Here is a 13,920-nt window from a genome sequence, read left to right on the forward strand (position 1 = left end):
CGGATGATAAACTCGTTCATTTCTGTTGTCCATTTCATCCGTTGGCGTGGTTTTCCAGCCTTTGTGGTCTGTGGATGAATTGCCACAGAAACACCAAGGCTAGGTTGATTCCTCACATCTGTTGAGGGCATTGCAGTAGCCATGCTTGGGCCGGCGCTGCTTTCTCCACCGGTAACCAAGGGAGACTGTGGCCTATTTTTCGAACGTGAGCCTCTGCCTAACCCACGAACGCGGACCTTGTTAACCCGGGCGACGTCCGAGCCGGTATCACACTTATTATTATTATTATTATTATTATTATTATTATTATTATGAGAAATAGAATAAAAGAATAAGTAGTTTTATATTATAGAGTACTAAATAACAATCTGTATTTTTAGTTACATCATTTTGTAATGAGAGAAGCCGAAGAAATAAGAACTTTAAAGGAAGACTCAATAGTAAGTTGTGTTACGTGTATTTGTTTTATTATGAAAAAATTGTTGTTGTCATCTTTTTTATCCAAAGAGTTTGCTTATTCATGTACCAATTTTATGGCATTTGTTCGTAAATCACATTATAACGATTATTTTTCTGAAAAATTTATTATATTAAATAACTAGCAAACAGAATTTAAAAATTATAATGTATTTTATTCATATAATATATTCTGTAGGTAATACAGTTAAATTAATTATGAAGAATTGAATGTTTGAATTTGCATTTCTGTTCACATGTATTATATTCTTTGGAGTATATTGTAAACGTTTCTCTAGAAAAGAATATCTAAAAGTATTGATGTATTATTAGAAAATAGCATTTTTCATCTATTGGGTTGTGATCTGCAATGTGCTTTAGGAAATGTTCCTTTCTACTCATCTCTCTACACTTGTGGACCCATCCAAATTTCCAGCTATGGCTGAAAGGTGTTTTTAATGTCCATGAGAGGGTGTTATAAAATAACATTCAATACTTTAATTTAAAAGAATTAAATTTACTTAAATTGAAACAAGAATAACAGATAAATACAACATCTGTTACAGCTTATATCAAAGCAATGAGCTATTAATTGATCACTGAGAATTTTTATTATTTAATTTATTGTATTGATTGTTGCTAGTGAATCATATTATCTATGAATCAATTAAGAAATGAGAAAATTTCTATAGAAACATTGCTTTTGGGTTTGGTTATGTTCTGTAAATTGTGATTTTATACGTTATTGTGGGCATGAAATTTGTAAGACTGCAATTCATTTACTGGTATAAGCAGTACTTTTGGTGTTAAGAAAATTTATAAAACTTTATAGTCCATAAAATTTAATGAAAATGTTTTATATCAAAATTAGAAATACAATTACAGTAGAACCTCGATTATCCGGACTAATTGGGGATGAAGGTAGTCCGGATAAGGAAAAATCCGGATAATCGAAACAAATACTTTAATTTGTCTTTTAATGATAATACAACACGTTTTCTTTTCGATGACATATTGGTAATATTAAAAGTAAATACTGTATTTAAATCGTGGTCAAATTTTCAAGAAACAAATGTTCGTATTGAATTTGGACTACTACTGACCAATGCTAACAGACTACCTATTGTTTAAAAGGCCCTCTGGTGGCGCAAGAAGACAGATTTTATAAAATAAAAAGCAGTTGAAACTGCATTTTTATGAATAAAAATTTGACAAACTATTTATCGTTTTATGACGAGTAAAATTTTTTCGTCGCGTTCACGGCTTCTAAGTAATGCGTAAACCTTCGAGGCGCGAGGCCCTTCGGACCGCGAGGCATAGGCGGTGGCCCACGTCGTCCATGCCTTACGCCGCCCTTGGTCATAGAAATGATGTAATTTGAATATAAATTATTTATAAATACGTATGTCAAGTTATATTTTTATTACTACGTAAAATATATTTAAGAGTTTACGACCACTGTGCTGGGTGAGACGTTGTTGAAACAAAAAAAGTTATGCATTCCATCACGTACATAAACAGTGTCGTAATTCGCCAAGTTCAAATCAGCAAATTCGTAAAACTTTTGTTTATTTTGAACAATCCGGATAATCGAAAATCCGGATAATGGAGGTTCTACTGTATATCAATATTATTTATATTAATTTAACATATTTTTACAGTGTAAAATTACTAGAAAATTAAAATCTAAATGCTTAAAACTTTTCCATGGGAATTTATCAGATTTTACATATGCATATATTGCTTCTAAGAGTTTGTTTCAAGTTTAAATATTTTTCTTTCATATAAAATATGGATTACTCTGAAAAATTGGACTTTTGGGAGTAAAAGTCAGTGTCAGCACAAACTGGCCGTCGTGCCCACTTTTCCAATCTAGTATCAAATAGAGAGGGCCATATACTCTTTCTTTCCAATATATCCTTACAGAAGGACTCTTTTTTGCAATAAAAAATTATAACATAATGAAGCAATTTTTTTCCAAAATGAGAGGATTTTCAATTACAGTTTTGAAGCTTTTTTAAAAACACTAATTTAAAGGAAATATAAAAGTGTTTAATTTAGTAAAAGTTACATTTGTAATTATTTCATTTCTGTTTAAATAGTAAAACAAATTTAGTTCAAAATTTTCAAGTGCCTTGTGTCAGTTTAAATGTTTTATATATTCTAATTCATTATTTACATATTATTAAAACTATGTAAACTTGAAAAAATGCTGAAAAGTTTCTTGGCCATCAAAAATCTATTTCCTGCTCTATTGGAAGTTTTATGGATGTTTGTCATTCACAGTAAAAATCAAGAATTTACATGAATTATGAGGTTTTAATGAATGTTTTTAAGTGTAAAAGAGAATAAATTTGAGTAAATGCAGTAGAAAGCTAAGATACTGATTTAGCAGCATAAGAACTACAGCAGAGCATTGATTATCCGAATCAATTGGGAACTGGGGTTGTTTGAAAAATCAATTTTTCGGATAACCAATTATGTACAAAAAAATATATTAACCTATCCCATGTTGAAATTCGTTCCAATCCTGGCATCTCCTTAAGTACCCTCTCATGGTCCGCCAGTGCTGCCAGCTAAAACACACACACCAACAAAAATAATATTGGAGTATCCCAAGACATATCCAAAGATTGCAGCGCCACATCACTAGTGAAAATTTAAATTTGCCGACTGGAATGCTTTCTGTTGATTGACATTCAGATAATCGATGCTCTGCTGTGTTTACTTTTTATGAAATATGCTCCAGTGAACTTTGCCACTAAGGAGTGTGATGTTGGATTGTCTGCTTGAAGTGAGGATGTTTTTGAAAACATTTAATTAAAAAAAAAGTGTTTTCTGTTTGCAATTTTTTTTCATTTCTACTTTTTAGATGGATGAAAGGACAAAGTATTTGAAAGTTGTGGCAAACATCTGTATGTTCTCCAATAAACTAGAAAGTGGTAGTTAATTAATAAGTAAAATATTTAAAAAATTTTTATAACATTGAAAAAAGTATAAAGTACATTCGTATGGAGAAGTTGGTTATCTCTGTAGAATATTAATTTGTATATAATTTACTACTATTAGAAGGTACATTTTTGATAATTTCTCTAAGCAATAAATTTTCCTACTCATACATGGGAGTAGATGCAAATAAGTTAAATATAAGCTTATAATAATAATAAAATGGAATTATTTTTTAACTAAATATATCATTAAGACAGAAGAATTTTTTTTTGTCTATAAACAGTTTTTTCATATTGCTAATATAAAAGCAGTTGTCTGTGTGTGAATTTCTTATAACTCCTGCAGTTTTTGTCCAGTGTAGGTGAAATTTTGGTTATATTTTTTTTAATTTTTTGGTTGAAAGTATAGGCTACTTATTGTGTGGAAATATTAGCTACAGAATAAACTTTTTATTGATTTGGGATTGACGATCACATTTATGTTGTAGTGATGTTAGTGACCATTTGACATTCATGCTCAACAAGGGAATTTCCCTTAAGTTTCATTTGTAAATATTTTGGCAAATGATGTATTTTAAACTTATTTTATTAAATTTAAACTTTAAAAAATGATAATCACGTCATATCACTTCTGTAACAAATTTTTAAAAAATCTTTTTATAATCACCATGTGACATACTATTATCCAATCAGAAGTAACAATCTGACAAGCCCGTTATTTAGAAGGTGTTATTGCTCATCTAAGTAACGTACATATAATTCATCTTTGTTTTATCAATGTGGAATTATTGAATAAAAAGACTTATGGGCCCACCAGTGGCCAAGTTTTGTTTCCTGAACATTGGGAGTTAGGTTGTGGGTTCATGCCTCACCGGGATGGGCTGGTCACATGGAGTTTTCTGGGTTTCTCCACATCTGTAATGCCTGAATATGGACCAGTTACCCTTAAAAAAACCTCATGGAAGGTATTCCCCTAGATAGATCACCCAAGTGTTACATTGCCATAACTTAACAAAACAAAATAAACCAACTAAAGACTCATTATTTTGTTGTCAGAAAAAAATTCTTAGGAGAAAGCATAAGAGTAAAATTGGTCAGGTAAATTCTAGATCTAAAAGAATAAGAACAACCAAGATTCTTGAAGTCTGACTTGAGCAACATTCAGTAAGAAAGGTTTTGTCAAGGTCTGTAGGAACAACATCAAGCTCAAGTATAAACTACTCAATTTGTAGAAATATTAGCAATTCTCCTTGAAATCTCTCTTCTTCTCAATTCTTCAATCTTTACTTTCTCATAAAATGTATTCTGTTATGCTTGATGGGAGAATTTCTAGTGTACAATACTTTTACAATGTCTATGACTTGAATATTTCAGCTTATGACAAACGCAATCTCTATAAAAAGCTAAATGTATTGGGAATACAACACAAAATAAATTAATATCATTAAAACATAATGAGTTCCTGGTAGTTTTGAGCTTTTTGACTCGTCATTAAGGGATTCAAAAGTACTTGGAATTCATTCATCAACATAATTATTTTATTTTGTGTCGGCTTTCTGTAAAGCAGGATTTAACCATTCAAATTATTGAAATTTTAAAAACATACAAAAATATGTTTTAATTACTTTGAATGTTTATTTTATACTTTTCACAAAATCAAACTAAATACTTATATATGATTTGTAGAATTTAAACTTATATATGATTTTTATTTTCTGTGTAAACTTTCTTAAATTAATCATTTAAAATATATGAAAAATTTTCAGTAATACCAAAGTATTAAAAAAAGTGTTTGCATATAAATTTTAATGCCATTTGAATATTACTAAGAGCAGAGTATCAAACAAATGCCATAAAATTACGCACGCCGTCCTTATTTATCCATTTTGCACTGTCATGTTCATTTGTCATATTCCATTTTCATCATCATCTACCAAGAAAGAGGACAACATCAGCAAATCTACATTTACAGAAGCAAATTGCTCTGAAGAGATAAGTGAGAGCAGTACAGAAGAAAAAGGGAAGGAATTATTCAGGGAAGAAGTAGGTGATGGCTTTATTGTTGGACAAAATTCTTTTTTTCTTTAATTTAATTTGTGTTTTAATCTTATTTGTTGTCTGTTTCTCTATTTGTTCACTTCTTAATATTTTTCATAAATGCCGTATTAATCATTTTTTTCTTTTTTGTTACTACTAATGTTTAGTTTGCATTGTTTTATAATCAATATAAGAAAAATTATTAATTTTGCATAAAACATAATTTTTTATTTAAAATTATTCAATTAATTAGCTTAATTTGCAGAAGAGTCATCAATCTAGATTGATTTTTGTTTATGAAAATTCTAAAAGGTTTCAGTTATTTTAGAAGTTTTTTAAAATTAACTGTTAATTGAAGTTTATGTTGTTTTAAAATGGAAAACACTGTTGAAAAGTTGATAATTTTTGTCTTTTCTTAACAGTCATTACTAGATTGGTGACTCTTTTAATTAGATTAATGACAACAACAAAGTTTTGGTTACTAGCCACATTGTAATTACACCAAGACAGCAATTTCTTGGGCTGGTATTGGTTTCAAGCATGTCGTCTTGAATAAAATGTATCTGTGCTATTAATACTCTTGTTTCTTGCTAATATCAGGTCGAGTTGTAAGTGATGTTGTTACTGAAAATTGAACAAGCACTTGATGCCAAATTACTTATGTAATATGAAATCGATTGTCTTTTTGGCAATAAAAATTGAAAGACTGCTAATATTTATCTCTATTGAAGCATTTTAATGTCAAAAGATAGGCATCTTAATATTTATAATATACTGGTCAACTTGAGGGCTAATACATTATGTAACTGTTTTAATAGTTGAAGTTATTAGTTATTTAAAATGAGCTTCTCAAAAGAATATTTAAGGGTTGTAATGTTATATAGATTGGAAAAGATAACACTGCAGTTGTGGCAATAAACTTTATATGTGGTACTGTACATGTAGCAGTAAAGGCTTAAATGGGAACTAAAGCCTTGAAGATGAGCCTGTTTCTGGACAATTATTTGACTTAGTTTTGGGTCAGCCATGGCATTTTCTAAGTATGCAAATCACAGATAAAGTCTGAGTTTCTTGATCAATGACAGTTTGGTAATTACATTAATTATGAAATACAAACAACTTGTGAGATGCAGATTCCAAATAATTTTACCAAACAGACACATCAAGTTGAATTATCCATGTGCATTTCACTTCTTAAATTAAATTAAAGGCAAGAACAAATCCTATTTCTGTACAGAATAGTAGCCAGAGATGAGAAATAGGTTTTGTATGCTTAATGTCATTTGTAAAAGACAGCAGTTATATTGTAAGGTTCCTGCTCCAGCTCAAGAACAAAATGTGATAATTATTCTCAAAAGGTGCACCTTGTGCATTTTGAGGGGAATACTGCATTTTGCATCATTGAACCCAAATGAAGCATTAAATATCTAATTAATGATGCCTTTATTGGAAAAACTTTGAAAACTCTAACTAAAATCATCAAAATTTGACAATTGTGGAGGGTGTTATTTTGTTACACATCAGCACTTGAGCCGACAGAGTTAATGAAAGCTAATTGGAAAGTTTTTCTTGTTTTCTCCAGTACCCCTTATATCCATTGTAGTACCTACAGAATACCAGCTCTTTCAATCCTGTTAAATTGGACTTAAATTAAAAGCGTTTCCATTAAAAGAAGCCATCCAGTAGCATACACAAGTGTTTTTGAATGAAAATTTAATGAATTTTATAAGAAAAGTGTTAAAAAATCTTGTATCTTGTAGAAGTCTTGTCACTGATGGTGATAACTGTCATATATAATGGACAAATATATTTTTTTGTACTTCTAAAATCTCGCAACTTGACAAATGCAGGACTTATCATACAGGATAGTTTTGTTCGTATCATTTAGTTGATATCATTTGTGAAGTTGTGAGATTTAAAAAGCACAACAATTGAATAGGACAAGAAGCTTTTAGAACAAATAAATATCTCTTTTAATGTTAATAAAGTCTATTCAAACAGCATTACTTATGACTCAACCTAATACTTAATAACCTGATTTATATATAATTTATTATCGCCTGTACAGCATTATATATAAACTCAATTTAGCCGCCTAAACTCTCTGTAGCGTGGCGCTGGTCGGCGGAAAGTAGTTCTGCTGCTCGTTCACTATTGGTCCAGATTCGACCAATCTTGTCGCGACAGGAGTCGGCGACGACGTTTTACGAGTCACTTTATACGAATACTGCTACAATTTTTTCGCTACCTTATAGGAATTTCTGTTATAGGAAACCACGTTATAGAGGGGTCGACTGTATATGTATGTNATTCAAAATAAATGAGTCATGGCACTATTATGTAACAATTCAAGCAGATCACAAAGACAAATCAAAGAACTCTATTTATAGATAGAAAAACACATTTTGGCTTATACATAGCCTTCTTTGTAATTTTTAATGCAACCATTTTGTACATTGAACGAATAGCTTAAAATCTGAACTGCAAAATGTCACCATTTAAATTTAAATATTATTTTCTAATACAACAAATAATTTTTTTGTTTCAAATTTTAATTGTGTTACTTTAAATTTTTTTTTTTTTAATTCTAATTGAAGTTGAAGATTGGAATATTTTGGGTTTTACATAATCTCTTCTGGAAATTTATCCAATTGGTTGTTATAATTAGCAGAATATGCAGTATTAGCAGTATACAATACTGGTACAGGTATACCTCGCCTTACGTCAGTAATTTGTTCCAGGAGAGATGACTTAAGTCGTTTTGAATTTACTTGTTACTAGGCTAAACCACAAATAATCATTCCCAGTTTTGTATTTTATTTATAAATGCAGTTTTAATAATATATGGTTAATAAGAATCTATTCTAAGCTTACAAACAAATAAATTTTAGTTTTTAATATAGTACAGAAAAAAGTAATTAAATTTACAAATACATGTACGTACATACTTGTAAATATACATGTTTACAATTTGGCAATGTTTACAGTACATCATGGACTCTTTTTTATTTGTGAATGTGGTTTGCTCTAAGATATTATAAAATAAGATGATTTTGTAAGGTTAAATAACAAACATAGTTATTAAAATTATTCACAGATGTCACAGATGTTTTCATATTCCATCTCTATTATTTATGATGATTATATTAACATTTACTTTTATGTGCTTTTAACACATTTCTAGTGATATTACAACTTCAGTATTCATGGCAGACAGGCATAAAGTTGAATAAAATGACTTAAACTTGATTTTTATTTATCCATTAATTTTTTTTTTTTTTAACAAATGACGTATAATTGAGAATGACTTAACTCAAAACAACGTAACCCGGGGTATACCTGTAGTTGCTACCACAATACCAATATAACACAGTAATAAGTATCCTAGACATCAATAACCAGCAAAAAAAAAATAAAAAAAATGGATGTATTTTGAAGAAATTAAACTTTTTCCTCCATTTTTATGGCTGTTTATTGGTGTCTAGTTGTACTTATTACTGTGTTATACTGGTATTATGGTAGCAACTATGTTAATTACCAGTGTTCTTGCTTGACCTTTAGATTTTTGGCAATAAAATTATATTTGTTTGTAAAAAATTCAAAATAATTATCTATTATTTTTGAAAAAAAAATTTAGTGTTAATCTTTTTTTGTGTGTTGCTAATCATTGAAAAAAATATATATATGTTTTAATACTGCTATGAACATAGTTTAAAAGTATATACTGTATATGAATTATTTGAGGACATTGATGATAAAATTTAATTTAATTAATCCAGGTAAAATTGTTAGATATTCAGAAGTCTTTCAGACATTGAATTATATATCCTTATATTTCATCAAATACGTAGAAATTTGTCTGTTTCGGATAATGTATTCTATATTTACTGGGAGAACATTTTACATTATTATAAAACAAATGTATTAATGTGAAAAATCTTTAGTTAGCACCATAATAGTTTTAACATTCAAATAAACCTTACATTTGGACATCAGCTGTTGTGGAACACTGATTTTATTCATTTCTTTAAAACAACAAAAAGTTTAAAAAACTCTAATGTTGCATTTTCACAGTCAATGCAGAACAATTTTTTTAGTAAGAAATTGACAGAAAAGCAGACAAACCAAGAAATTTATTGGTCTTTGTAATTCACTAAATTTTCATAAATATTGGTTATTATTCATTTAGTAAAGTAAATATTCTTTCTTCTGACATCTAGCGTCAACAGTCGGATTGCATTATTATATATTTGTCTTTGTGCAATGGACGAAAAGTCATATAACTTAACTATATGCAGCAAACTAAAGTCTTTCTATATGTCAAATTGGTTCTAGAGAGATAAGGAAACAGAAATCACAAGATGCTTATAAACTAAATAAGATGGATGATAAAAAGCTTTTAATATCTACTAGTAATTTGAAGGAAACAAAGTGGCACTCTTTGGATTTAAACTATGTGATTTAAAATAGGAAATAAGTTGGAATTAAATGCTCAACACCTATTGGCTGTGGATTTGTCAAGATTTGTAAAAATTGCATCGAATCTAATATATAAGGTTTGAGATTACATTTTGTGTTTAATCTAGTCAAAATAATCTCTCTATAATAGATTTATTTTAAAAATGTGATATTATAGCTAATTGTTAATAAATGCTTACTAAAAGTTTTAAGAACAACATTGTGGAGAAAAGGCTGAAATTGCAACAGCAAGATGTAAAAGCACTAAATTGGAAGCTAGAAAGCGACATTTTTCTTTCTCTACTAGAAAGGTGGTTAAGGCCTTTACGGACTTCATCATTTAGACCTTAGATTCAATATCAGAATTGGTCATAAGCTGATTTTTAATATTGAATCTGCAAGTTTAGTTTTTTGATATAATTTCTAAATGGCTCATACTACTACAAATTAATATTTTTCATTCTTACTCTAAGCCATTTGTGATCGTTTGATAACTTTTACAAACTTAGAATAACTTATTATTCTATCTTGAAAGATTTTTCTTGATTTCAGATGAAAATTACATTTACTCCAAAATCGAAATATTTGATTTGAAAATTATTTCTGTAATTGGATAATTTTTTATAATGATGTTTACCTAATATGATTAGTTGCAAACGAATTGTGTTGCATAAAAAATACTGCATGATTTCTACTTTAATTATTAACTAAAGTAAAATTATATGTAGAAATATAGTTTAATAATTCATGTACTGCTATTTTTCCATCTTATAAGACTTGCGTCTTTAAAATCTGATAGTGACGATTAAGTCAGAGTGGGCTTAGAGAGTTACTAATGTACTACAAAAATCCAAATGCCCTTAATCTGACTGGAATAAAGTATATAAGTTGTAGATTACCACATAAAACAGAAAACGAGAATGTCATCAAGATTCCGAAAATGTGTAACTTGATGACAATTATTTTTTTGTATTTTGTATTGGAATGTTACATTTTGGTTCCTCAAATGCTCAAACGATCTTTGCAAGCTTATTAGTATGTTTTATAAGATGGGAAATGTGATAAGTTTTAAATATTTATAAATTTTAATTTGTCTTTTATTTTTGCAGGAAAAAATTGAACATGATAAAATTGTTAAAGCAATTGCTAATTTACTTATTAATCAAGGATGTGATCCAAAAGCAATAAATAAGGAAGGTGAATCGCCGTTTTCTTTAGCTGCTCAAAAGGTACATAATGATACGTTTACAGTTTTAAGTACATTAAGACCCTGCTGAATGTGGGGGATACGATACATTCCTAGACGAGAAAGCACTAAACAAAACAGCATTAAACAAGGTTACTTTAGCACAGAGTAAATAGGGAAAGGGGAACATGCAACCAAAAATAAACAGATTTTACTTTAATTTTATGTTATGTTTACATTAATTTGCATAATAATACATATTAAATAACACAGAAACATATGCACACAGAAATGTAATGTTCATTTTTTGTGATGAAGGTCCTGGCTCTTCTGAAATTCTTGTTTTTTGCAATTAAGTCATGTAGTTTCATTTGTTGCTTTTCTTTTTCTTTCCTTAAGCAAATATCGGTAGCAAGAGATCATATCCAAAACACCCTGTCTTGCTTTTGCACTCCTTTCAAAATCTGGATCATTTGCTACAGTTTGGTCAACAATTTCAGTTATCAAAACTTTTACTAAGGAAATCTGTAGAGAAATTCTTTGGGTTCTTCATTTTCAGAATCTCTATATTCCAGTTCTACATGAATTTCTTGTTCTGCCATTTTCTGAAGGTCATCATTGATAAGGCTCTCACCAGAAACCTGCAGTAACTCCTCAATATTATGCTCGTCTGCATCTCTGTCCTGCTGTATTGTTAGGTTGACCAAAGGTCAACCTAACAATACAGTGTAGGCTCTTCTTGTTGAGAATTCTTGGATACCTTCAGCCATAACTTTTTCCACTTTTGTTCATGCATTTATCAGTTAATTCTTGCCAAGCGAAGTCGATATTGCTTATGGCATCCATGATGTTATATTTTTTCCTACATTGCACAAAACAAACATAGATTTAAGGAAAGTACAGCACTACAAAGAATTGCCATTTTTTGCTGATTGGTTTTTGTTTGGGGATAATCGTATTATATACGAATCAATGAAATGCCACAATAATTTAAATCATCGTAAATTTTTTTTTTTTTAAGGCTTTGAGCAGACCGTGTTATATTGAATCAGCGTTAATCAAGGCAGCATTAAGCGGGGTCTTACTGTACTTGATTTGTATTATCATTTTAAGTCTAATATATCATTTAAACTGTTCTCTGTTCTTAATATTCACTCATGTCTTATAATTGGTTTTATTTTTGAAAAGTGTCTTTTTTTTTTACTCAAAATAATAGGCGCACATTCTCATTTCATACATAACTGAAATTTAGTCTGTAGATATTTTTGATGCAAACAATAGCTATGCTTCATAACTTCATAGAAAATGATCACAGAAAGACAATTTAGAAATCGTTGGAAAGAGAATAAAAAATGAAGACCCATTTTTCATTTTTCTTCAAACAAGTGATTAGTTTAGGAGCTATTATAAGTTAAGTCTTATGTACCGTACATAATTATGGGGGCTATTACCCCATATATTATGTTCATTGGGTCATTGTGCTTGTGGCCATATTCACTAATGAATAGTTTGTGCATGATTGGTTGAGTTGTTGCAATATAAAATGCCAGGTTTTTACAAACTTGTTTACATTACGACCATTATAATGTAACTTGTCTCACTTCAACATTCAACCGACTGGTTTTTACCATTTAGATTAATCACAGAAACTATGTTTCATGTCCATAAGCCCACTGCTCAATTTGATGATTTTTATTAAAAACATTGTCTGTTATTTTTATCTATAAATGTGATTTAATAATAATTTGTCTCTCTTATGTTTTTGTAAATATTAGAAAAGAAATATAAATATATACTTTAGATGTAGGCAATTATCACATACATAAAACCTGTACTTAATGCAAAAAAAAAAAGTTTACATAATTTACAATATTGATCATTTGTCTGAAATATAAATTAAAATAAAAACACTTCCATTCAGTCAATAAATGCTTTGAGCTTTTTCAATTTACTATAAAACCAATCAAGTTCAAAGTGTTGGGTTTGGATGGTTCAAATGTTAGAAAGATCATTTCTCCAGAAGCAATAACTCCGTTCCACATATTTTAATATATATAAGGCCTCTGCCAAAAATAAAATACATTGATTTTGTGGTGTAGACAAAACTTTTGTTTTGTTCCATTTTAGCTGGTAATTTTGGGCCAAAACTAATATGGTTAAAGTCATTGTTTTTCTTTGGTATTTCGTGTTTTTTTTTTTGGTATTCCTGTAGTACACTTATTCAAATTTCTTTCAGTTGCATGCAAATAAATTTGAAATGATTTCTTATTTTTCTAATGTTATCCTGTATATGCTGATTTCTGTCTCTTTCTCTCTCTCTCTCTCATTGCAAAATATTTGTGTAGAATGGGCAAGAATGATAGCAGTATTCAAAGATAGAGATTTTCACACAGCTTTAATAAATTATACATAATGTTAGCCGTAAATGTTCTGAGAGTAAGCAAAAAGCATGCCTTTCTTCTTTCTGGTGCTAAGGTGATGGGCGAAAACAATTTTTGCTTAATTCTGCATTGTACACTGGAAAACTTGTTCAGCCAAAAATCCACTGTTGTGTGTAGAGTTTTGAGTTATAATACCAAATTTGATGTACTTACAGAAGAATAATATCTATAAGCTCTACATATTTTCAATGTAGAAACAGCATTAACAAAACCACTGAACTGATAAGAGTATAACTGGGAATATTGGAGGTAACTGCTGTCACATTCTCTATCACTAGAGAGAACTGAATGGACAGAAACATACTGTTGATATGATTGATGAAAGAATTGAAATCATTCTGTATTAGAATATCGTCAATGTATTTATATCAATAAGCTAGGTGCAGGATTGTGA

General features: G+C 29.4%; 1 protein-coding gene across 1 annotated transcript in view; it reads left to right on the top strand.

Annotated features, from left to right (window-relative positions):
- LOC111623970 (tankyrase-like protein) overlaps positions 1-13,920 on the top strand; it is a 70,374-nt gene that overhangs the window by 31,589 nt on the left and 24,865 nt on the right. Inside the window, exons 15-16 of the mRNA XM_023366711.1 lie at positions 381-440; positions 11,009-11,128. Coding sequence (XP_023222479.1) covers positions 381-440; positions 11,009-11,128 — 180 coding nt within the window. The remainder of the gene's footprint in view (positions 1-380; positions 441-11,008; positions 11,129-13,920) is intronic.

The sequence above is a fragment of the Centruroides sculpturatus genome, unplaced genomic scaffold, assembly GCF_000671375.1.
Source record: "Centruroides sculpturatus isolate CEXI.00-Female unplaced genomic scaffold, Cexi_2.0 scaffold382, whole genome shotgun sequence".
NCBI lineage: Eukaryota > Metazoa > Arthropoda > Arachnida > Scorpiones > Buthidae > Centruroides > Centruroides sculpturatus.